At 37.2% G+C, this 27,373-nt stretch overlaps 1 protein-coding gene across 1 annotated transcript in view; it reads right to left on the reverse strand.

The window, feature by feature from the left end:
- The window catches only part of SCMH1 (Scm polycomb group protein homolog 1), a 197,443-nt gene that overhangs the window by 134,980 nt on the left and 35,090 nt on the right, over positions 1 to 27,373 (reverse strand). Inside the window, 3 exon segments of the mRNA XM_075554608.1 lie at positions 10,386 to 10,406; positions 11,340 to 11,408; positions 15,057 to 15,184. Of these exon segments, the coding sequence (XP_075410723.1) occupies positions 10,386 to 10,406; positions 11,340 to 11,408; positions 15,057 to 15,069 (103 nt within the window). The 5' untranslated portion in view covers positions 15,070 to 15,184.

The raw sequence follows: 27,373 nt of genomic DNA on the forward strand, positions 1-27,373 counted from the left end.
CCATAGAGATAGTAACTGGACTAATGGTTTTAGGGAGCATGGCAGGGGAGAACAGGGGGAAATGGGAGCTAATAACAAGGAGTAAATGATAGAAGAAAATGTTCTTAAATGACTGTGGTGATGACTGTACAATAATTTTCAATGACTGAACTACTGAATAATGCGGTATGTGACTTAAATGCCAACAAAACTGTTGAAAATAAATAAAAGAGGTTGTAGAGCAATGCAGTAGTCAGGTATCAGAGAGCACTACACACCATGGCAATGAGAAGAAGGAATCATGAAGGGTTTGGGAGAGGAGTCATTTTAGCTGCAATGTAAAGAACAGACTGGAGCAGGGTTCAGGCTTAGGGCAGAAAGACCATCTAGGGAGCTATTCTAGTAATTTAGATGAGAGGTAACAGTGGCTTGAACTAGGAATGTGGTAGAGTAACAGGGAAAAGACAATCCTTCTAATAACTAGAGGCTGGTATGTGGGAAGTAGGCTAAGCTGGTTCCATACAGTCCTAAAAGATAGAAGCATAATTAATTCCACAAGAATCTTGTTGCAACTAACAGAAGAATTCAGCAACATTGTTGAGTATAAGATCATCACACAAAATTAAGTTCCTTTACATTAACATAGAGTATCCCAGAAAGGAAATCAAGAAAACAATACTATTTATAACAGTCCCTCGAATGATAAAACACATAAGAATTAACCTAACGAGAAGTATAAAAGATTTATACAATGGAAATTATAGAACATTATCACAAGAGTCCAAAGAGATCTACATAAATTATGAACATTTTGTGCTCATGGACAGAAAAGTTTAAAATAGGGAAAATGTCATAATAACTGTGATGGTTAGAGATTATGTCAACTAGGTATGCTTGGGTATGGGAAGTGGTGGAATTCAACAGAACAATTGTGTCACGGTCTGATGACAGCTTCTTGGTGTCATCACTTTTTTATATAAGAGAGAGAAACTGAGAAGAGTCAGATCCTTTTTGGCTCTTTGCCATCTGCCAGAGTTAGAGCTGGAATCTGGCTCGTCAATCACCTGTTCCATCGTCTATGGATACCAGGAGCTACCATCGGATTACCAACAGTGGATTCATCCCGCCTACTTCCATCCACCAGCCTATACTCCCTGCTGTCTCTTGCTTTGTCTTCCTACTTTCTGCTTATCAGCTTCCAAGAAAAGTCTGACTTGAACTAGACTGGGCATACCTATTTCTGCAACTGTGTAAGCCATTTTTTGTATCAATTTCTTTCTATATATAGCACATACAAAAATCACTGGTTTTGCTTCTCTCCAGAACCCAACTAACACAATACTTAAAGCAATCTACAAATACAATACAATCCCAGTACAAATTCCATTTGCATTATTTACTGTAATGGAAAAACTAATAATCAGCTTTATATAGAAAAGAAAGAAAAGAAACCTCGAACAGCTAAAACAATAATGAAGGACATTAAAGAAGAAAGTTGTACACTTTCTCATATCAAAGTACAGTATACAGCCACTATAACCAAAACAGCCAGAATAGAATCAGTAAACAAGAAATACATCCACTTATGGGCAGCTGATTTTTAAAGGGATCAAAGTCTATTAAACGGGGGAGAAACAGTCTTCTTTAGTAAGTGGTGCTGGCAAAACTGGATATACACTCGCAGAAATTCAAACAAGACTCAAACCTCATCCCACATACAAAAACTACCTTAAAATGGATCAAAGATTTATATGTTAAACCTAAACTTATAAAGTTCCTTGAAGAAAATATAATCAAATACCATGGGGCCTAATATTTTGTAAAAATAAGCTAACAAACATCAAATGTACAAATAGCAGAGGGAAAATTAGATGAATGGAACATTATTAAAAATTAAACACATGTCTATCAAAAGTCTATTAGGAAAGTAAAAAGAAAGCCTACAGTTTGGGGAAAATGTTCTAAACAACATATCTGATAAGGGCCTAATCTCTAAAATTTATAGAAAGCTTCAACAACAACACAATTATAAAATGGGAAAGGGCATGAACAGGAACTTCATCAAAGTGAAACAGCAAACACATGAAAAGATGGCTCATGAGCTGACGTAACTGCAACTCACAGAGACCTTATAGGATAGAGTACAACTGCCTAGTGGGTTTCTGAGACTGTAATTCCTGAAGAGTGGCTAGTAGTTTCAAACTGCTGATCTTGCCTTTAGAAGCCCAACACATAACCTACTACACTAAGGCTCTTAGAGAGATAAAAACCAAAATTACCATGAGGTACCACCTCACCCTGGCAAAATGACACTAATGAACAGCAAAAACAGATCAAACAAATATTAGTAAAGATGTAGAATGAAACCATTATCCAATCCTGTGGGACTGTAAAATGGTAATGTGCACTATGGAAAACAGTATGGCACTTTCTTAAAAATTGAGATACTGAACTCATTGACCCAGTAATCCCAGTCTTGGGTATATGCCCTTACCACCTAATAAACATGACAGAAACAGACATATATAAACAGTGATACCTTGGTTCTTGAATGACTCCAAGCTCGAAATTTCCACTACTGGAAGGGCAAAGTTAGAAAAAATCTGCTTGGTGTTTGTGTAACTTTGCTCAATAATAGAGCCAGAAACCTGACTTGAAAAACCTGAACAGCCAGAGTCACAGACACAGGCACAAAGGGGTGAGGGTTTCATCCCAGCACCACTCAATTAATCTAATTCTCAGACCCAGCCAACATACAGTGCTGGTGTTAAGTGTGCTAAAACATTGCTCACTGTCATGGAAGAAGCACATCATCACCAGTCTCGGAAGGATTAGAATCACTATAAGGTCAAACGTGAGACTAGTGTCAGAGCCTAAACTGTGAGAATCTGGTGTACAGAAGGTGATGAATGACAGTGGGAGCCCAAGATTCATATGTGAAACTACCCAGGAAACAAGCTTCTGGGGAACTCCCCAATCTAAAATTGAGGGAAGGGAGGAAAGTGGCCACTAAACAGAATGCTTGGGAGAGAGGAGTACATAAGATCAAAGGCAGAAATCTGACCTGAACAGTTACAACTTTGTCAGTAGATTCCCTCCTATGATGTGGGTTGGACCTGATTTGGTTTTCCAAACTTTCTGCATTTTTGGTTTGTATTGTTTTCTTCTGTTTTTGTTTGTTCAAATTAGATTGTATCTCAGAGGTATTATGTCAATGGAAGTCACCCCCTTGAATCTATGTTATATGCTTTTGCATTTTTCGTTATATGAAACCTAGGATCAATGAATCTAGAGGAACAGTCAGTGGAATAAAGGGTTTGGGGGGAGTGGGGTACAGTGTGGAGGGTACAGTGGTGGTGGTGGGGTGAAAGAGTCCATATAGAAAAAGAATGTTTGGAAACTGATTTTAGTACCAATAGTACATTCTACTTAACATGACTGAAATTTGGAATTATATATGTATTACATTCCAACTAATAATTTAAAAATATTCATCACTGTGCTTATTTTTGCTCTATATTTGTGCAAAATATTGTAACCATTGTTCCAAATAAAGTTAGTGATACCAGCAGTAAAGCTATGGGGAAAGCTGTGAGAACCACAGCTGTAGAGTTAAAGATCACTGCAAAATTTGAATCAGGTCGCGGCTTGTCTGATTACATGGTTCAATACAACACGGCTAAGTCACCATTAGTAACATTTGGGGGGCGGGGGAATGTGATTAAAGTGGCTAATGTAGTACAAGGTATGAAATCATTAAACACAAAACAAAGAACCCAGACCATCAAAAAGGTTGAAACGTTATTTTTAATTTGGATAAATCAGAAACAACCCAATGGTGGTAGCATATCAGAGATAGTGTAAAAAAGGAGAGAGAACAGGCATACACAGTGCAGTGAATTTGTGTCATTTCTGAGCTTCAGAATCAATTATTTGGCTTTCTAATATTTCTTATGAGAAAAATGTGTCCTATTTTCAAAATTTTCTGTGTTTAAACACAAATTTGCAGCAAATTGAATTCTACAACTGAGGTACCACTCTATGCTCATTGCAAATTATACACAACAGAAAAAGGGGGGGGGCAAGGGTGCTAGTGCTCATCACAGATAAGTGGATGACCAAAATTTGGTAATACTTACAATGGGATTTTGCATAACCATAAAAATAATGAGGGTCCACAAAAAATTTTAACATGAATGGACCTGCAGGACACCATGTGAAAAGGAAGTAAGTCAATTACTTAAGAACAAATATTATGATCCATCTGTTATAACAAGACAAGAACAGCCTTATAAAAAGAGACTAATGTTTCCTGGTGATATTAGACAGTGAGGTGTGTGATGATTAGGTTTTATGCTAATTTGGATGGGCAAAAATTCTAGGTAGTTTGGCAGTTAAGACCTAGTAATCCCCCAGGATTGACCTAATATAACATAATCAATAGGATCTACCATGAGCAGCTTTAAGAAGAGTAGAGGATGCTACACCTTTCTTCAGGTTACAGCCCTGCTGTGGGGGTTCATTATTCCCATATCGATACAACTCAGGAGACCCCTCACCTCATAGCTATGCAAGTCAGATGCCTCCAGGCTAACATCTGACCCACAGACTTGGAACCTGCTTGGACTTTGACTTGCTTGCTTCTACAACTATATAAGCTATTTTCTTGATATAACTTTCTCTGTGTATATATATAGTTAAGCATCACTAATTTCACGTCTTCAGTGAACGCAGCCTAAAGCAGTGAAGGGAGAATCATGCTCTAAATCAGTGGTTCTCAACCTGAGGGTCGTGACCCGTTTGAGGGGGAGGGGATGTCAAATGACCCTTTCACAGGGGTTGCCTAATACATCCTGCATACCAGATGTATACGTTATGATTCATAACAGTAGCAAAATTACAGTTATGAAGAAGCAACAAAAACAATTTTATGGTTGGGAGCACCACAACATGAGGAACTGTATGAAAGGGTCTCGGCAACAGGAAGGTTGAGAACCACTGCTCTAAATCATGTTGTTGTCATTAGGTGCTGTCAAGTCACAGTCTTACTCATAGCAGCCCTATTTTACACAACAGATCAAAACACTGTGTGATCCTGCACCCCCACACAACTGTTGTTATGTTTGAGCCCATTGTTGAAGCCTCTATGTATCAATCCATATTATTCAGATCTTTTTCTTTTCACTTGTCCTCTACTTTATCAAACATTTCTAGGAATTAATCTCTCTTGATACTATGTCTATTGAGACACAAACTCTCAATAATTTTTGTGTCTAAGGAGCATTCTGGTTGTACTTCTTCCAAAGCAGATGTTTGTTCTCCTAGCAGTCCATAATACCGTATATACTCATGTATAAACCAAGCTTTTGAGCACATTTTTTATGCAGTAACTACATTTTTTATTGTGTAACTACCACAGTAGGATCCAAAGGTCTTTAGAAGCTTGTGATTAGTCATCTAAGATATAACTATTGGTCTCCACTCATCAGAAACAACAGATTAAGAAAGAAACTAAAGACTTACAGAAGTAACAAAGTCTACCAGGCCACAGTCTCATCTACTCTAGCACCAAAAATTTTGATGTACCTAGTTACCAATACTTATCATTCTCACTGGGATTACAATAGACAGTTCTGAATAGTACGGGAGGAAAATGTGTAGAACACAACTCAAATTCTAAAACAAAAGCCTGACTTACTAGACGAGTTGAGATCAGCGGATTCTCTGCCCTGAAATACTCTTTAAACAGTGAGTTCAAAATATCCCCATAACAAGGATATCTTTAAAGTGAGCCAGAGGCAGATTTTTAAAAAGTAGATTGAAGACTGGATTTGGGGTTCGCACTTAATCCTAGCTCCAATCTAAGAATAATTAGTTCTTGCAATATGGCCCTGCCCAATACTCGCCCTCATGAAGTAAACCCAGAAGATATGGGTGCTATAGCAAAGTGTGGTAAAGAAATTAGATTGTGTCTGGCTATCAGAAAAAACAGCAGCTGAGGTTTTAAAGGCTTGTTTTCAAACAAGCAGCCACCAAAATGAGATGTCAATTAAACTCACATGGAAGAAGCACACCAACATCTATGATCCAAGGATTGTAACATAATTTATAATTTAAAATTGGATTATATCAACAATCCAAATCCAAAGGAGGGAATAGTATCAGAGCTTCAATCGTGAGACTCAGGTGTGCAGAAAGCTATGGGTGACCATGGAAGCCGTAGATACAATTACATGATCGACACGGGGATATGCCTCTGATGAAAAAGTTAGGAGAGGAATCCATTGGCTACCACACAGAGAGTATTGGAGAGATGACTACAGTCGATTAAAATGAAAAAAAATCTGACGTGAATTGTTAAAGCCTTATCATTTCATCTCCCCTCTGATATACTTTGGGCTGGATCTGTTTTGTTTTTTTTTAAATAGTTTCTGTTTTTTCTCTTACTGGAGTTTATCTTTTTGTAGTTTGTCATTGTGGGTAGCCTTCTTGAATCTTTACTATATGTTTTATGTTTTTTGATATAAGAAACCCAGAATTGATGAACCAACAGAGACAAAAACTAGAATAAGCGTTCCTGTGGGGCTGAGAGGAGGAAGCAAGGGGGTAAAGGGAAACTGATATCAAGGAGTTCCAAAAGGAAGAAAATGTCTTAAAACTGATTTTGGTATCAATTCTACAGTACTACTTGATGTGATTGAACTACAGAATGATATGATGTCTAGATTAGCTAATTAAATGGTTTGGAGAAGAAGAGGAAGAAAGTATTTCCAGAGATCCACTTTACTGAACCACCAAAGTGGCACACAAAATAAAGAATAGTACCCATACGTATGCTGCTCTATTTGGGGAGCCCTCATCGTGGGTTACATGTCAGGCTGGTAATCATGAGGTCAGCAGTTCAAAGTTCTGATAAAGATTTACAGCCTTTGGAAAAAGAAGAAGGTCCCTGCGAAGGGGGAGCCCGCCAGCAGTGGACCCGAGGAGGCGGCTGCTAGCAGCAAGAGCAACAGCACTAAGAAAAAGAAAAAAATTAAAAAACCAGCCCAGGAAGATTAAAATGGACATTCCCTCTCAATAAACGACTCGACAACAACAACAAAAAAAGATTTACAGCCTTTGAAACCCATAGGGGCAATTCTACTCTGTCTTATAGAATAGCTAAAAGTGAGAAATTGATGCGATGGCAGTTAGTATGATGCCCTACTAAAAATAAAATATAAAAATCTATGAGAGATGAAAAGGTCAAAATTACTTTAAAACAAATATGAGAAAATAAGAGAGCAGGGAAACTAGAGTACTGGAACAAAACAACCAGAATACAAAGAGCATATTGACACATTACAGAGACTATGACTACTGTCACTTTGTATAGAAAAGTTTACATAGAAATTGTCAAATGATAACCTAATTTACTATGCAAACTTTTACCAAAACACAACAAATATTACCATCTAAGTAAAATTAATAGACATTACAAATAAAACTATTGGGCTCAATATATATCTGTCTCAATATGAAGTGAGTTGGTTGAAAAAGCTAGAGGTTCCCAACAACTTGAGAAGCACAAGTAGAAAATGAGTGACCTTTTGACATGATGTCTTATAAGAAACAAAAAAGTTCAGATGGTAGAGCAGATTAGATTATTTTACAGATCTCTTACAATTCTGAAATTTAGCACATCTATTGCATTTTATTTCAGTGTAATATTTGACGCTGCTCTCATGCTTGATGAGAGAAAAGAAATATGCAAGATTAACTTATCAGAGGATTAATTTGTCTGACACTCTCACGGGGTGGGGAGGGGGGGAAGAATGAGGAGCTGAGACCAAGGGATCAAGTAGAAAGCAAATGTTTTGAGAATGATGAGGACAACAAATGTACAAATGTGTCTGACATACAATATATGTATGCATGGATTGTAATACGAGTTCTAAGAGCCCCCAATAAAATTATTAATAAAAAAGCATTTAAATTTTCACATCACTTAAAGTATTATGCATTTATGTTCAGTATCTACTGATCATGAGGCCTATTTTGTCAACAAATTGGCTGTTAAAAACATGTCTAAATTGTCATTAGGTTACAATTGTTATCATTCACATTACTAACAAAACTAAAATCAGTAGCAACAATCATCATGCACCTTCTATTTTTACCTGCATTATGCCAGATTATAAGAATCCTTAGTGGCACTGTAAGGTAAGCACTGGACTGCTAATCACAAATTCAATAGGTTCAAAACCACTATTTAGTAGGAGAAAGATGAGGCTGTCTGCTCCGATAGACTTACAACCTTTGAGAAACTTTCGCTATGAGTCAAAATGGATTCAATGGCAGTGGGCTTGGTGCCAATATCTTGTTCAATATCTCAAATCTTCCTAATAATTTGCAGAGTAGCTTTTATTCCCATTTTACACATCAAGAAATAGACCCCAAAAGATTATGTAGCTTCCCCAAAGTCACAAAACTGGTAAACAATGGGAATAGAAATTTTACACAAAGCCTGTCTGACTCCCACATCCATGCTTTATTCCATTTCAGACAAGTACCTTACAAAGCGTGAGCTAAGTTTTAAGAAATAGAAAAAATTACTATCATTTACCAAGTGTTAGGCACTTTCCCTGCATTATTTCATTCATTTTTTCAGCTCACATTCATATAGTGTGTCATTTCAAACAATATCAGATTTGACTTGTTTTGAGGAAGCTTTGAATACAGAATGAAAACCCTAACATTCCTCCAAAGTTGAAAAGTATTTGAGTCTTAAAAATGTTTTTCTATCCATTACCTCATGTAATCTTCTTAACAACCCAGTTTATAAATCAAGGAACTAAGAATCAGAGTTACAAAGTTGGCTCTCAAAAACCCACGAGTTCTGACTAGTCCAGTGCTCTACTACTTTACTCAATACACAGTGAACAGACATATGTAATAGGAAGAAAAGATAAGAGGAAGCAAATAGTGATAATAAAAGAACTGGATACATGAGGTTGCAGTAAAAATATTTGATAAATAGCATTAAATACAAAATATTATTTATGTAACATGTAAAATCAATTTTAAGTGCCTTAAAAAGTTAGGACTGATGAGAAATATCATCATTGTTAGTTTCATTCCTACTCTCTGGGTCTTGAAGTGCGCTAAGCAGAAATGAAAGCCACGCTTCAAGCTGAGTCTTTTCAGTTTAGTCATGTCTGATGCTGTGACACTGAAACAAATATAAATTTATAAAAGGTGGGTATCCAGAACAATAACAGGTCCAAGAAGAATTATGGGTGGAAACCCTAGAATGAGAACTCAGAAAAGGGGTACTGAGCCCTTGTAGAAGCCTGATGCATGAGACGAAATTATTGCCAGGACAACAAAGAGCAGCATACACATTAAAAGCCACAGAATCACCACCATTTTAAGCCATTTTTTAACCAGGCACCATTGTTTTTGCCTCTGCTGGTCAAGAAATTGGGTTGCTATACAACATGCATACTACCTTTGTATTCTGAGAAGGATGTAAAATTTCTAGCAGGGTAACAACCTGTAAATTTTTCCATCAGCTTTGGTTATCATTCAAGTAAACTCACATTTAACAAATTGAGTCCACTCTGGTTTTGCTTCACTGACCATACTAACCAGGAAAAACCAGTTCAGAGAACTGGACGAAACAGCTTTTTGTTTTCCTCAATAAGGAGTGTTGTTCATTTGTGAGCCTTCATTAACTTGAAGTGAAATGGTTAAGATATTTATCCTGTTAGAATAGGCTGCATCTTTTTAACAACTCATTAAAAACAAAACAGAACTCTGGCTTTGGAGATGACGTATCCTAATTTACATTGTTTACCAAGCTGTAGTGCTTTAAGAACACTACTTAGAAAGCAAAATAAACGTGGCTTACATTAAAAGAAAAAATAACTGGACGAAAATCAAATGAAATATCAGTCTGATTATTCTTTACTTCACATTTTAATATATCAGTTTTTCTTTAGTTATTAAATTTAAAAAATATCTAGGTTTAATTTCAGTTCCAAATACCTCATGAATAATTTATTTTGGAAAATTCCACCAACCTGATTTATGGACAGGGGTTTTATTGTAGCCGTGGCTTCTGTGCAATAAGAAGTTACTTTCAGAGTTTGGTTCAGCTCCCACTCCTCCCAGTATTCTATGTAATTAGCCCCCTTCTCTTTGTTAGCTGCTCTGTGGTCTTCAGATAAGGAGGACTTGAGGTGACCGCTGAGATTTAATTAGGGTCATGGGCTTATTAGGCAGACAGGAGCACAGGATTCATGGGTTTATAAACCAGAAACACACAGAATGTTTTCTAGTTGATTAAATTAAAACTGGATAGTCTAATCCCTGGTTTAGAAATTTCCTTATTTAACAGAAGAGGAAAGAAAAAAATATCTTACCTAGCTCCAGGATGTCAGTTTCTATTAAAAAAGAGGAAAAGGTTCCGCATAAGTCATCAGGATAAGCACACAAAAATGAAAGAAAAGTGAAATTCTGGAGTGAGATCGAGCTTGAAAGTTGCCTAGTCTAATTCTCTCACCTTAAATGTTACTGGGTTTGTTAGGAGTAGATTTTTTTTTTTACATTTTATTAGGGGCTCATACAATTCTTATCACAATCCATACATATACATACATCAATTGTATAAAGCACATCCATACATTCCCCACCCCAATCATTCTCAAAGCTTTTGCCCTCCACCCAAGCCCTCTGCATCAGGTCCTCTTTTTTTTCCCCCCTCACTCCCCGCTCCCCCCTCCCAATGTGCCCTTGGTAATTTATACATTGTTATTTTGTCATATCTTGCCCTACCCGGAGTCTCCCTCCGCCCCTTCTCTGCCGTCCCTCTCCCAGTGAGGAGGTCACACGTGGACACCTGTAATCAGTTCCCCCTTTCCAACCCACTCACCCTCCACTCTCCCAGCATCGTCCCTCACACCCCTGGTCCTGAAGGTATCATCCACCCTGGATTCCCTGTGCCTCCAGCCCCCATATGCACCAGTGTACAACCTCTGCCATAGATTTATAAGTGCACAAAGCCTCAACTTTTATGACACTATGGTGATTCAGAAAGGCTAAAGAACTGGATAAAACGATGACATTAAATTGGGATTATCTGTACTCTAAGTCTAGGTTTCCTAACTTCCAGCCCCAAACAAAACATTGCTTTCAACAGATATCTTTATAAACCAAGATATTCAATTTTGCTTTCATCAGTGAGTTATTTGTATAATTAAAACAAACAAAAGCAAACCTGTTACTGGCAAATTAGGCCCTATTTAGACCTCTTTAAAAAAAGGGTTTTATGGAAAAGGATGTTACATAAAATTTCCCATACTAAATTTTTTTCTCACCTTGACATTGGGATGCAGACTCTGATAGTTGACCATATTTGTGTTTCCTAACATCATTCCAGTCTATTACTAAAGAAAGAGAAAGGTAATCATGTAAAAAGAAAATACAAGATCTAATATTATTCTACTTTGGCAGTCTGTATCAAGAGGTGTTTTTTTTTTTTTGTATCAGGAGCTTTTAAATAAAGTGACCCACTTCTAAGGAAAGAATCTAAAACACAGTATTTTTCAACCATTAAAGTTTGACAAAGGCTATTTAACAAAATAAGGTATGTTTAAGCAATGTTTCTAGTAAAATATTAATTCATGGAATAATCACAATTATGTAAGAAAATAAAATCAGAAAAGATGCCACCCCTTCTGCAAAAATATATGTAACTAGAAGGGAAAAACACAACAAATATTGGTTATCTCTGGATAGTAGTGCTCTGTTTTTTTCCCTTTGCCATTTTCTAACTTCTATTATTTTAAAAATTTCCACAAAAGCAGTATATTACTTACATCATGTAAACACATTTTCTTTGTCTGAAAGTTCAAGTTAGTCTCCTGACCCTACCACTTTCCCACCATCAATCACACCACCTATTATGTCTTCATTTTTCTTAGTCAAATTCCAAGGTCTCTCCTAATCACTCCTGGCAAACACTCTTAATTTCCCCCTACCTCTTTCATGGGTAAACTTGCCTAGTAAAACCACAATCCTAATTTTGGATAGAGCCAAATATCACCTATCTCATGCTACCACAGCAGTGCAAGAGTGCTGAAAAAACAAATGCAGCAGTACAGATCCAGCTGCTGCTCAAGATGAGGTATGTGGAGAGATTTACAGCCTCAAAAATCCTATATAGAGTCACCGTGATTCAGAATCTAATCAACAGCAGTGATTTCTCACCACTCTAAAGTTAAACATATATTCTCTGGCCCAGACTCACTCTTAGGGGATGATTTTAATTCAGCATATAAAATCTTAATTTTATATACTACTCATTTAATTAAGGTAGGGATTGGCTAGGTCCAGTTGTAGATCTAATGCACAGTATAGCATTAGGTGTTCATTTAACGTTTGATGAATGAATCAACTCATTCTTCATTCTCTCTACCAGCTCTCCTATCGATGAGGTGCTATGTTGTTTTATATTTGTTTATCAAAAGCCACGCTTCCATTTTTGCTCCAGATTCTAATGTCTCTTACTGTGCAAGAATCCCCTTTCTAACAGAATCCTTTTTATCAGCATATATACTACCCCATTACCTACTAGCAACAACAACAGAACAATTCCCCAAAACACAATATGTGGCAGTTACATTATATGTCAACTTGTACTTAGGTATACACTTAAGTGTAAGAGTGGAATCCAACCTACTAATCAGGTCACAGCCTGATGATGCTTCCTTTGGCCATGTGGCCTCTTTATGAGAGAGACACTGGGGACCTCTCTCTTGCCCTTTTGTCTTCCTGCTTGCTTGGATTCTGTATCTGCCTCCAGGGGTGGCTCCATTTGGGAGGGCCACCCACCCTGGGAGCTGTCAGTGCCTGCCAAGCTCCCACCAGCCTTGAATCCATGCTACTGCATCCAGCGGCCTTCCTTGTCTCCAGATTCACCTTCCTGTGCCATCATCCTGCAGCTACGTGAGTCTGGAGACAGCTCGGGCTGGGATACTTTCTTGATGTAAAATCACTCCCTGTAAGTTCTTTCTTATGTATACTTGAATGTCACTGGTTTTGTTTCTCTAGACAACCCAGCTAACACATCCATCCTGCCTTTTGCTTCTTTGCAATCCTCTTCCACATACAGCCTTCCAGCTACATCGTTCCTTTCTCTGTTCTGCTTAATGGAAAATATACAGTATTTTTATGTAAACAGAATACAGGTTCTACATTTATTTGCCAACCTGCCCTCCCCCATAAGTGTACTATGTTATTTTTTCTACAGCAACATATAAGAAACAATTGGCACAATGACCTTATGAAAATATCTTTTTGTGGGGGGCAAGTTGGCAAACAGAACTTATGAATTCCTGCACTATAAACAATATTCAAAGAGTTGCTTATAGTCATTGCTTCCTACTTCTTCTCAAGTTATGCCCTCAACACATTCAAACAGTGTCTTTCTATTCACCATCCCATTGAGATTACTCCTAAATTAGTATTTATAATAATTGTCTCTTCTTAGAATTCTACATTCCCATATACAACTACTATCGCCACATAAATATCCATCAGCTATTTCAAATTTAATATGGCTCAAACAAAATCCTGGATTCTACCCCCTGCCAATCTATTCCTCTTCTAGACTTCTCCAACCTATTAAATGACACCTAATTGTTCAAATCATATTTCTCAAAATTATCCTTCCATTTCTTTTATACATCCATTTCTTTCATACCTACCATTCAGGCTAGTAGTACTTTTGCTGGACCAAATCCCCAATCTATCCATCACTCCTAATTTAACAATTCATCTAGTTCTAGTCACTCATAATTGGTATTCCTACTACTCTTGCTAACTCCAATCTATTTTCCACATAGATGTCAGAACCTTTTAAGACATAAAATAGATGTCATTTTACAACATAAGGATCTTAAATAGCATCCCATTTAGTCAAGGTGCCATGCAGCATCTGGATCCTGCCTCTTTCTCTGATCTTGTCTGATATGACTTTGTCTTGTCTACTATACTGCCACCTGGCCAGGGTTGTAATCCAACTGTTGTCTCCTCTCCTGGTTGGATGCCCTCTTTCTAGTAACCTGCTATGTCTGCTTTCCAAATTACTAGTAAAGTGAAGCCAATACCTAATTACAATACCTAATTACTCGTAGATACTCGTGTATAAGCCAAGTTTTTAAGCACATTTTTAATGCAGTTTTTTTGTGGTAAAATTAGGGTCAGCTTATACTCGAATATATACAATACTTAGTTTCTATAAATGTATTAATTTAAATGAAATTAGAAACCAGATCAGGCTTAACTTCTGCTGACAGACAAAAAATACTATGTAATCGGAATGAATTTGTTTTAAACTGTTCCCAATTATATAATTCAAAATAACCTATTAAAAATTAAACATGTGACATATAGTCCATTTATATTCAAGTTTTTAGTACCACAGTGCTAAAGTAAAAACAAAAAACTGATCCAAGGAAGCCACAAGAAATCATAACCAGACAAGGCGATCATTAATAATACAATATTCAAAAGCAGCCCATGGAATATAGGAAAAAATACTTCAGAAAAAAGTAAAATCCAGACTTCGTGACAATACAAAATGGGTAGGTCTCATCTGATCAACTGACGGTGTAAGTGCAATAACTGAGTTTTCCCTAGGGACAAGGATTGTGCCACAAGTGTGCAAGGAAACACCTTGCTAGAATTTCCAGCCCAGCACCTGGCCTACTGATTTCAGACACCAGCATATTGGAATTTTCGGCCTGTTGTTTGGACTTGTCAGCCCATGATCACATTAACCAATTCCTAAAATAAATTTGTGTGTGTGCATGCATAAATATACACAGTAGTATGTATGGTTCCATTTCTCTGGAAAACCTAAGATAGCTGTTACAGAATTTTTTTAGGTATTTAAAAAGCAAAACTTACAACCTGTTCTTCCAACCTGACAAAAATAACATCATGGTTATAAAGAAAAGAACAATTAATGGTCTATTTAGTAATAAGAAATTCTTTCAATTTAGTCCTTGCTAGGTCTTTTAAAAACTTACCACTAGGCTGCATAGTCAATGGACTAAACTGGTTGAGAAGTTGAGAGACTTAGGATTTATCCCAGGATCCACCAATATCTTGCTCTGAACTTCGGCAAGTTAGCTTCTCTGTATGTTAATGCCTCCATCTATAAAATGAGGCCAATAGAAAGTATTTAGACCATTTACCTGTCAATAAACTGTGTGCTACATTATAAAGAAAAGACACACTTAGATACACAGGTTTAGTTATAGAAAATTTCAGGGTTGGAAGGTAGCAATCACATAAGCTCAGTTTTACCTAAACCTCTATACTCCCAGAAATAATGAGTGCAGTTTTGGGTTACATTTGGTTCTATGCAGACATTGAATATACATATAGTTTCTAACTTGGTTAAGGCAAAAAATCAAGAGCCACTGAGAACCCAGTAACATGGTCATCGGATAAATGAGGTTGCAGTGACAGTAGTTTACACAACACTAGTTTCCCGGTTCTCCTAAAGATCCATCATTCCTTTGTTTAACAGGCTGATTTGTTCCATCACTCCTTCATTTAACAGTTTAATTTGTTGTATAATGGCAGAAACAAAACAAATACAAAACTGGAAGTTACAATTGAGAGTTGCAACTCTATTTTACCTTAATGTTATGGACTTTAAGGCTTCAGCTAACTATTGTAAGCACACTGGGCTTCAGTTTTCCGATCAGTAAAATGAGGGTGATAATCCTGAACTTACTTCACTAAATTTTTGCAAAGAACACAAGAAAAAATGGTTTTATAAATGCACAATAAAGGTAGCTGGGATTATTAAGGAACCACTTGTTTCTTGCCTTTCTCATAGGGAAAATTCAGATATCACTGCTGATAAAACTCCTGAATATTTTTTTTTAATTTAAAGAAAGGATATTACAACATCCCAATCCTATACTAGTTAGTCCCTGATGATTCTCCCATTTACAGGGCGAGTAACTACCCTATGGATAATCTGCTAGAATTCTATTTGCCTCTTTTCCTTTTGAATTCCTCTGTTGATACCTTTTTAAATTATGTAATGCAATCTTTATGGGGAAATGAATGTATTCATGTTTATTCAAAAATAGTAGTAATATAATGAATGAAAAGTCTGGAGTAGAAAGAGTTACCAGATTCTTCAAAGTGGATGTTCAGAGGCTTGAGACATGAATTGAATGTACCTTCTAGAACACTATTAGAAATATATCCTCTTTAATTAGTGTATAGACTACTAATATCTACAGCAATGGAATTTTCTTCAGTGACATGAATGTTCTATATTTGAGTTGTCTAATAAGGAGTAGTCATTAGCCATATTTAGCTATTCAGTACTTGAAATGTAGCTAGTAAAAGTTAGGATATGCATTTGTATGATATTTCATTTATTACATTTAAACAGACATACAGCTAGTGGCTACTGTATTAGATAATACAGATCTAGAGAATGTAAACAATCTAATGCTTCTGGCAACCCATGACAGAAGGATATTACATAGCAGAAAAATCTTTGGAAGCATCCTTTCAAAATATAGCAAGACAACCACAACCCCTCACCCCATGAAGCAAGGAAAAATAGAAGGCATAGTCACTTTACATTTCACAAAACAGAATACTTTCTGATTCTGTACCACCTAAGCATATTTAAGGCTCCAAGCAGAATGAAATATTTAGTATTTTCTCCAAATAGTGTGAAGTTGGTTACTGGTCCATGTGTGAAGATCTTTGTTTTCTTTATGTTGAGGTGTAATCAATAAACACTGAAGGCTGTCGTCTTTGATAAGTAGCAGTCCATGCTTCCAGACCTCTCCACTTCCAGCAAGCAAGGTTGTGTCACCTGCACATCACAGTTCTTAATGCATGTTCCTCTAATTCTGATGCATGTTCTTCACAAGGGTAAGTATGATATAGATTGACTAAATATGGTGCAAAGATACCATCCTGATGCCCACCTTTTCTGATTCTTCCACGTAGTATCTCCTAGTTCCACGTGGTATCATGCCTAGTAGGCATGACTGCCTCTTTATCTATGGACAGATTCCACAAGAGCACAATTAACTACTCTGAAATTCTCATTCTTCACAATGTTATCCATAATTTGTTACAGCCCACACAGCTGAATGCCTTTACATAGTAAATAAAATACAGGCAAACATTTTTCTGGTATTTTCTACTTTTAGACAAGATCATCTGACATCAGCAATGATATCCCTTGTTCCATATTCTCTTCTGAATCCAGGCTGAATTTCTGGCAGTTTCCTATTGATGTATGGATATATAGCATGTTGAAAATTGTCATAAAAATTTTGCTTACATGTGACATTAATGATGTTGTTCAATAGTTTTTGCATTCCATTGGATCACCTCTCTTTGCAATGACATGAATATGGTTGTTTTTTTCTAGTAAGCAGGTCACGTAGCTTCCTTCCAAATTTCTTAGCATTTCTAGTTCACATTTGTGTTTTGTTTTGTTTTTAATCATTTTATTGTGGGCCCATACAACTCTTATCACAACCCACCCATACATCCATTGTGTCAAGCACATTTGTACATTTGTTGCTATCATCATTTTCAAAACATTTTTCTTCCACTTGAGCCCTTGGTATGAGCTCCTCGTTTTTTCTCTTCACCCTTGATAATTTATAAATTATTATTATTTTTTTATGTCTTACACTGACCAATGTCTCCCTTCCCCCCGACTAATTGGGCATTAGTCCAAATTGTCCGTCCCCCTGGAAGGGAGTTATATGTAGATCATTAAGATCGGTTCCCCCTGTCTCACCCCACCTTCCCCTTCCCCCCTCCTGCTATGGCCACTCTCAATATCGGTCCTGAGGGGTTTATCTGTCCTGGATTCCCTATGTTTCCAGCTCTTATCTGTACCATTGTACACGCTCTGGTCTAGCCAGGTTTGTAAGGTAGAATTGGGGTCATGGTAGTAGGGGGATGAACATTAAAGAACTAGAGAAAAGTTGTATGTTTCATCGCTGCTATACTGTGCCCTAAATGGATTGTCTCTTCCTTGTGACCTATAAGGGGATGTCCAATTGTTTACAGAAAGCATTTTAATTGGTATTCTGAAAATTCCTATAGTCTTGTTGTCTGACAGTCTCTTCAATATAACTCAGACTTCCTCCTTCAGCACCATCAGTTTTTTATCATATGCTACCCTCTGAAATAGGTGAATCTTAACCAACTCTTTTTGGTACAGACTTGCTGTAATCCTTCCTTTTACTTTTGACACTTCCTGCATCTTTCCTTTTTGTCTTTCCTATAGAATCCTTCAAAAATGCAACTTGAGACTTGGATTTCCTTTTCAATTCTTCCACTTTGATAAATACTGTATTCTTCCCTTTGAATATTCTAATGTCATGTCTTTTACACATTTTATTATTTTTTTCTTCTCCAGCTACTCTTTGAAATTTTTAAAACTCTTAACTTCAGCATTTCTTCTATTTGGTTTAGCTAGTGTACATTCAGGAATGAGTCTCAGAGTCTCTTCTGACATCCATTTTGTTTGTTTTATTCCCTCTCTTGCCTGCCCTTTAATGACTGGTGGCTTTCTTTATGTAGTCCACAGTGTGTCTAATCTTTGGGCATTCGTGTTCAGCGTGTCAAATCTATACTTTAGTTTATAAACTCAGACAGGATACACTCAAGGTCATAAATAGGCTCTCATGAACTTGTTTTAAGTTTCTTCAGCTTCAACCTGAATTTTCATATAAGCAATAGTATATCCCTGGTTTTTCCCTGATGGATAATAATGAGCTCCTCCATTGTTTCTTTACAGATACAGTAAATCTGATACCTGTTTATTCCATCTAGCGAGAAGTACATATAAATAGTCATCATTTATGTTGTATTAAAGATGTATTTATAATCAATATGTCATAGATAGGTCTTACAGAATTTCATCATGTAATTTCTGGTGTTGTTTCTTTATATTTTCTATTACTGGCCTTTCATTTCCAATTTTTACATTCCAATCACCAGCAATAATTAGTACATCTTGATTGTATGTTTGAGCAACTTTGGACTGTAAGAGTTGATAAAAAAAATCTCCCATTTCCTCTTGTTGACATTGTGAATGGCACATATATTCGAATAGAGTTGAACAATTGATCATTCTTGTAGGTATATAGACATTTTCTATCACTGACATAATTGTTCAAGAGAGATCTCAAAAGGTTCTTTTTGGTGATGAAGGCAACAATGTTCCTCTTTACTTTGTTGTTCCTAGCATTGTAGACCATATGAGTGTCTGATTCAAAATGGTTAGTGCCAGTCCATTTCAGCCTAAGCTTTAGAGAGAGATGGAGTTTTCTACTCCTATAAAGAGTTATAATCCCAAAAACCCTCAGAAGCAGTTCTAGAATGTCTTCTAGGGTGACTAAGAGTTATAATTGATTTGAAGGCAGTGGTTTGGGTTTTGTTTTTAATGCCTAAGACATAAATCTTCATGTAGTTAATTTCATTTTTGTGATTTCCAACTTCCATGATTTATACTTTATCCATTCTATGTTTTGATTACTAATACCAAAAACCAAACTCTTTGCTTTGACCACAGTCAATTCTGACCCATGGTGACCCTAAAAGACGAAGTAGAACCGTCCCTTTGAGTTTCTGAGATGAAATCTTTATAGGAGGAGGAGATAGCCTCATCTTTCTTCTGCAGAGCAGTTTGTGGGTTTGAACTGCAGGCCTTTTTCATTAGCAGCTCAATGAGGAGCCCACTGCACCACCAAAAGTCCCTCTGATTATTAATAGATGTTTGCAGTCGTTATTTCTCATTTTGAATTTGCCACATCAGCAAATGGAGATCCTAAAAGCTTTACCCTACCCACCTTATTAAGGAACAATTTACTTTGAAGAGGAGCCCTTTCCCCATCACATGTTGAATGCGTCCAACCTAAGTGACTTAACTTCTGGCACTATATCAGACTTCGATTTGCTATTACTCATGAAGTTTTCACTAGCTCATCCTTTTGGAAAGTTGACGGCAAGGTCTTTCTACTTTATTTCTCTTAGTCTGGACGCTCTATTGAAATCTAATTCAGATGTTGTTGACTTGAACTCAATTCATTTAGACACCATGTGTTTTAGAGTGGAACTGCATTCCACAGAGTTGTCAATGGCCATAATCTTCGGGAACAGATCACCAGGCCTTCTTCTGAGGTGCCTCTGGGTGTGTTCAAACTGCCAATATTTTGGTTACTAACCAAGCACTTTACCATCTGTACCACCCAAGGACTCCATGATTAGTTGCAGTTGAGATGATTTCCAACACACAGTGATTTTATGTGTTACAGAGCAGACCAACTCCAAAGAGTTTTCTTGGTAGTAATCATACTGAAACAGATCACCAGGACCTTTCTTCAGTGCTATTGATAGGTGGTTTTGAACTACCAACCTTTTTTAAGTTAGCAGTTAAGTACAAACTGTTGAGTCACATAAGGACCTTCCATTATAATAATAATAATTAATAATAAACCTCATTTCCATCGAGTTGATCCTGACTCATAGCGACTCTCTAGGGCAGGGTAAAACTGCTCCTGTGAGTCTGAGACTGTAACTCTTTATGGTGGTAAAAAGTCCAGTCTTTCTCCTGTAGAATGCCTAGAAGTTTTGAATTGCTGAACTTGTGGATCACAGCCAAACTCATAACACCTATGCCACCAGATGTACATGTTTACTATATGCTAGAGACTATTCTTAACAGTTTAATGACATAATCTTATTGAACCTATGGACTCAAAATATCGTCTTAACTATATCGCCTCCCTCTACCCTGTGAAGCCAAAACAAAACATAAAACTACCCCCACTCCCATACAGAAAATAAACAACTTTACAAAAAAAGAAGAAGCCTTACAAACTCTATGAAATAGACCAGCTTGGAAGACGGACAACAGAAAAGTGGGTGAAGGGAGTTGTCAGACAGTGTAAGACATGACAAAATGATAATAATTTATAAATTATCAAGGGTTCATGAGATGGGGGGAGTGGGGAGGGAAGGGGAAAATGAGGAGCTGATACCAAGGGCTCAAGTAGAAAGCAAATGTTTTGAGAATGATGATGGCAACAAATGTACAAATGTGCTTGACACAATGGATGGATTGTGATAAGTGTTGTACAAGCCCCCAATAAAATGATTTTTAAAAGAAAGAAACAGCTCAGCTTGGAGAAAATTATAACCATGTGTGTATGTTAACACTGCCCATTTTACTATGATAGCATTAATTTGATCTGGATGTTGATAAGATTAAGCATAGACTTTGATTTAAAGAAATAAAACTACATTAAATCTAAGACCGACTCAAAACTATCAGTCTACAAGCAATGTATTTTAAATATTCATACAGACAAAAATGAAAAATAAATTATGTAGGCTTGCAAACAAACACAAATGTAGCAATGTAACCAGGAGAGCTAAAAGGAGAAGAAAATGAAAAGGCAGTGGGATGGAAACTGTCCCCAAAAGTAGAAACTGAAGAATAAGAAAGAAAAAAAAAAACCCAAAATATCAAGTGTACTTGGGAAAACCCAGTAAGAAAGGCAGAATTCTTTCAGTGTTAGGTAACAGTTGTGATTTTAATCAACTATAAATCTACAGAGGTAGAGCTAAACAGAAAGGCTCAGGGCAGAATATCTGCCCCATTGAGGTCATGGAGTATAAACTACAAGGAAGCAGGATACAGATTGGGGGCTGTGTAGGATGTGCCACTGATCAGTCCCTCTCTTGAATTAGCAAGTATTCCCAGTGCCTCTCAGCTGATTCTCAGCCTCCAGCTCTCTTTGTTTTCCCTTTCCTTCATTTGGAGAAAGTGTGATGAGATGGTAATACTCTTCCACAATCTTTTGCCAGAAGAGGGGGAAGGGAAACAGCAAGCTATCCCTTTCTCAAAGAGAGCAATAAATCCTGTCTTGTGCATATAATGGATGTGAACAAAGAGTATGGAGATCTTTCCATGACAATGGCCCTCTCCCTACTCTTTTTGTAGCATCCATATGTATCTGCCTGCCACACAGAGAAAAGAACCCCAGAGAATATCAGTGTCTCCTTAACAAGTAAGGCAGCTAGTAATGAATAGCTAATAAAAATGTAGAAAGGCTATGGATCCCTTTGTATTACATGTAGTCCAAAAACATTTCAATTAGATATGACAGGGCACCATTTGTCTGCCAGTTTGTCATACTGTAGTGGCTCGTGTATTGCTGTGATGCTAAAGCTATGTCACTGGCATTTCAACAAACAGGGTCACCCATGGTGAACAGGTTTCAGCAGAGTTTCCAGACTAAGAACTAACTAAGAAGAAATAGGCTGTACACTTCTGATGAATTAGTCACTGAAAGCCTTATGAATATTAGTGGAACATTATTTGATATTGAAAATTTCACCTAATGAAGTAGAACATTATCGGACATAACTCCAGAAGATGAGCCCTGCAGGGCAAAAGGCACTCAAAATATTACTTAAGAAGTACTGTCTTCTGAAAGTGGAGTCAGATATAATGAGGGGGGTGGAGTAAAGTCTTGGAGACCTTCACCTGCTGATGAGGAATGACTCACAATGAGAAAAAAAACAGCTGCAAACATCTCTTAATAAGTGATACTTGGAATGTACGAAGTTTGGATCTAAGAAAATTGGAAGTCATCAAAAATAAAATGGACTGTAAAATGGATCAATATCCTAGATATCAATGAGCTAGTATTGGACATTTTAAAATGAGAATATCTTATGGTTCATTATACCAGAAATGACAAATTGAAGAAATATGGCATCATATCATCGTCTAAAAGGACATTTCAAGATCTATCTTGAAGTACAATACTATCTGTCTGTGATGGGATAATATCTATCCACATAAAGGAAATCCAGTCAAAATAACTATTTATCCAATACTATGCACCAACCACTAAAGCTAGTAAGGAAAACATTGAGTGATTTTATTAACTTCTTTGGTCAGAAATTGATCAAATATGAAATTAAGATGCATTGATAATATATGGCAATTGGAATGAGAAAGTTGAAAACAGGAAGGAATAGTAGTTGGCAAATATGGCCTTAGTGATAGCAATGAAGCTGTAGATCACATGGCAGAATTTTGCAAGACCAACAACGTCTTCATTGCAAATACCCTTTTCAATAGCAGAAAGAGCGACTATACACAAGGACTTTTCCAGATGGAATATACAGGAATAAAAATGACTCAAGGAGAAATTCAATATCATCAGCTAAAATGGGGCCGAGGGGCAACTATGAAGCAGCCATCGATTGCTCAAATGTTAAGTTCAGGTTGAAGCTGAAGAAAATGAAGACAACCCCACAAGAGTCAAAATAGGACTTTTGAGTCTATCCCACCTGAATTTCAAGAACAGATATGGTGCACTGATCACTAATGACAGAAGTCCTGAAGAGCTGTGGGAGGGCATCAAGAACATCATACATGAAGAAAGCAAAAGATCATTAAAAAGACAGGAAAGAAAATCTATACATATAATAAATAGATTAATAGTTTCTTTGGGTTATGGCAGGAGAGGTTGGGGGTAATGGAGAGCTAATAATGGATACAAACGTGAAAAAAGTTCTAAAATTAATTTGGTGATGAATACACAATCTCTTTTAATATATTTAAGGCATTAAATTATACGGTACATTATTGATATGTAAATAAAACTGTTAACGAAATAAAATAAAAATACCACTCCAACTAAATTAAAATTTTTAAAAAGGACAGGAAATAAAATATCAGTATGGATGCCAAAAGAGACTCTGAAACCTACTCTTAATTGTAGAGTAGCTAAGGCAAATAGAAGAAGTAGTAAAAGAAAGGAACAGAAAATTTCAAAGGATTACCCAAAGAGACAAGTAAAATATTATATGCAAAAACCTAGAGCTAGCAAACCAAAAATGAAGAACACATTGAGTATATCTAAAACTGAAAGAACTAAAAATTAAAACCTCAGGTTGAAATGTTGGAAGATTCTAAAGGGAAAATACTGTACAATGCAGAAAGCAACAAAAGAAGATGGAAACAATATACAGTAATTGCACAAAAAAGGGACTAGTCAATGCTCAGCTATTTCAAGAGGTAACATATAAGCAAGAACAAATGGTATTGAAGGAAGAAGTCCACCAACCAAAGTGTTTCAACAAGCTGATTTAGCACTGGAAGGATTCATCTATGCCAGGAAATTTGGAAAATAGTAACTTGGCCAACTGACTGGAAGAGATTCTTATTTGTACTCATTTCAAAGAAAGTTGACCAAACAGAATGCTTAAATTACAGAACAATATCATTAATATAACATGCAGTTAAGATTTTGCTGAAGATCATCCAACAATGGTTAGAGAAGCACATTGACAGGGAGTTGCCAGAGGTTCACAATGGATTCAGAAGAGGAAGTGGAACAAATAATTGCTGACATAGGATGGATCTTAAGTTGAAAGCAGAAAATATTATAAAGATGTTGACTGACTATGCCAAGGCATCCTACTGTGTAGATCATAACAAACTATGAATAGCCCTGAGAAGAATGAGAATCCCAGAACACTACCTTGTCCTTATTCAGAACCTGTACATGGATCAAGAGGCAGTTGTAGGAACATAACAAGGGAATGCTTCAAGGTTTAAAATCAGGGAAGGTATGTGTCAGGGTTGCATCTATATGCTGACCAAATAATCAGAGAAACTGGATTATACAATGAAGAATGGACCATCAAGATTGATAGAAGGTTTACCAACAATGTGTTATGTGCAGCTGAAAACCCTGCTTGCTGAAAGTGAGGAGGACTTGAAGCTATTGCTAATGAAGATCAAGGACTGCAACCTGCAGTATGGATTACAACTCAAGGTAAAGAAAACAAAACCTCTTACAACTGAGCCAAAAGGTAACAGCATGATAAAAGGAGAACAGATTGAAGTTGTCAAGGATTTCCTCTTGGATCCATAATCAATGCTCAGGGAAGCAGCAGTTAAGAGATCAAATGACACACTGCCTTGAGTAAATCTGCTGCACAAGACCTCTAGAAAGTGTAGAAAATCAAGGATATTACTTTGAGGACTAAGGTGTGTCTGACCTAAGCCATGGTATTTTCTTTTTAAAAAAAGATCACTTTATTGGGGGCTCTTACAGCTCTTATCACAATCCATACATCAATTGTATCAAGCATATTTGTACATATGTTGCCCTAACTATTTTCTAAACATATTTACATTCTATTTGAGAAAGCAATGTATTTAATTTTTTTTAACAAAACAACCTTATCACCTTCAAAGTACTCTCCATTCCACTTAATACATTTGTCAAATCTGTGATTCCATTTTTGGAAATGTGTTTCAAACTCATCTGTGTGGATGGCTGACAGCACCTCCCTCATTTTTTAATTCACCTCTTCTACCTGGTCAAATTGCTGTTCTTTCATGTCCTTCTTCATTTGTGGAAACAAAAAGGAGCGAGGTCAGGTGAGTAAGGTGTGTGGGGTAAAAGGCACACTGTATTTTGACAAAAACTGGCACCCTGAGATGGCTACATAAGCAGGTGCATTGTTGTGGTGGCAAAACCAGTGCCCATCTTCCACAAATTTGGCAAGTTTGTCGCACACTGTTATGCAATCTTTTCAGAACCTCTAAACAGAAAGTTTGATTAACAGTCTGACTGGGTGGAACAAACTCCAAATGCACTAAGAATCTATATTTTTGTCCGATCAGGAAGTTGACGGATGTCCAGAACATATTGTTCTAATAAATTGGCATTCCAGGATGCACACCTTCCCAACACGATTGCTGAAGAAAAATGTGTGCATAAGCAAATGTGGTGAAGAAAGCTGACAGTGCCTGGCTACCAAAAGATATAGAGTTTGGGGTCTTAAGGGCCTGAAGATAAACAAGAGGCCATCTAGCTGAGCAGCATCAAAGCCCACATGGAAGAAGCACACCAGCTTGGCTGACCATGAGGTGTTGAAGAGATCAGTTGTCAAACATCAAAGAGCTAAAAATCATATCAGTGGGTGCCCACCTTCCTGACACAACCACTGAAGACAAACGTATGCATAAGCAAACGTGGTGAAGAAAGCTGATGGTGCCCGGCTATCAAAAGATATAGCATCTGGGGTCTTAAAAGCTTGAAGATAAACAAATGGCCATCTAGCTGAGAAGTATCAAAGCCCACATGGAAGACGCAAATGAGCCTGTCTGACTACAAGGTGCAGAAGGGGCCAGTTATCAGACATCAAAGAGCTAAAAACCTTATCAGTGGGTGCCCACCTCCCTGATACGATCAATGAAGCCAAATGTTTTCATAAGCAAATGGGGTGAAGAAAGCTGATGGTGCCCAGCTATCAAAAGATATAGTGTCTGGGGTCTTAAAGGCTAGAAGATAAACAAGTGGCCATCTAGCTGAGAAGCAACATAGCCCACATGGAAGAAACACACCAGCCTGTGTGACCACGAGCTGTAAAAGGGATCAGGTATCAAGCATCAAGGAACAAAAAATCATATCATTGAAAATGTGGTGAATGCAGAGTGGAGGCTCAAAGACCAATGGTAGCCAACCGGACACCCCTTGCTGAGAAGCTGTGGAGAGAAGATGAACCAGTCAGGGTGCAGGGTAGCAACGATGAAACATATAACTTTCCTCTAGTTCTTAAATACTTCCTCCCTGCCCCACCCCCACTATCATGATCCTAATTCTATCTTACAAATCTGGCTAGACCAGAGGATGTACACTGGTACAGATAGCAACTGGAAACACAGGGAATCCAGGACAGATGACTCCTCTAGAACCAGTGATGAGAGTGGCGATGCCTGGAGGGTGGAGAGAATGTGGGGTAGAAAGGAGAACTGATTACAGGAATCTACATATAGCCTCCTCCCTGGGGAAGGGAGAACAGAGAAGAGGGCGGGGGGAGACGTCAGACAGTGTAAAATATGACAAAATAATAATAATATATGAATGATGAAGGGTTCATGACATAGGGCGGGGGAAAATGAGCAGCAGATATTAAGAGCTCAAGTAGAAGGCAAATGTTTTGAGGATGATGACAACAAATGTACATATATTCTTGAAACATTGGATGGATGTATGGATTGTGATAAGAATTGTACGAGCCCTCAATAAAATGATTTTTTTAAAAGAAAGAAAAAATTCCCAGTGCCAGAGAATTCCCCAGGTGATGGCACTGGGGGCACTAATTCAGAGCGAGTTGCTCAATGCTTGCCCAGCAGGCAAAATGGGTACTATGAAAGCTGTGCTCTGCTTAAGGCAATTCTGGTTTGTTTGTTTGGAGGGTGTGTACTCCCTTGTATACTGCCTCCCGTGTGATTGTT

Source organism: Tenrec ecaudatus, chromosome 1, assembly GCF_050624435.1.
Source record: "Tenrec ecaudatus isolate mTenEca1 chromosome 1, mTenEca1.hap1, whole genome shotgun sequence".
Classification (NCBI taxonomy): Eukaryota; Metazoa; Chordata; class Mammalia; order Afrosoricida; family Tenrecidae; genus Tenrec; species Tenrec ecaudatus.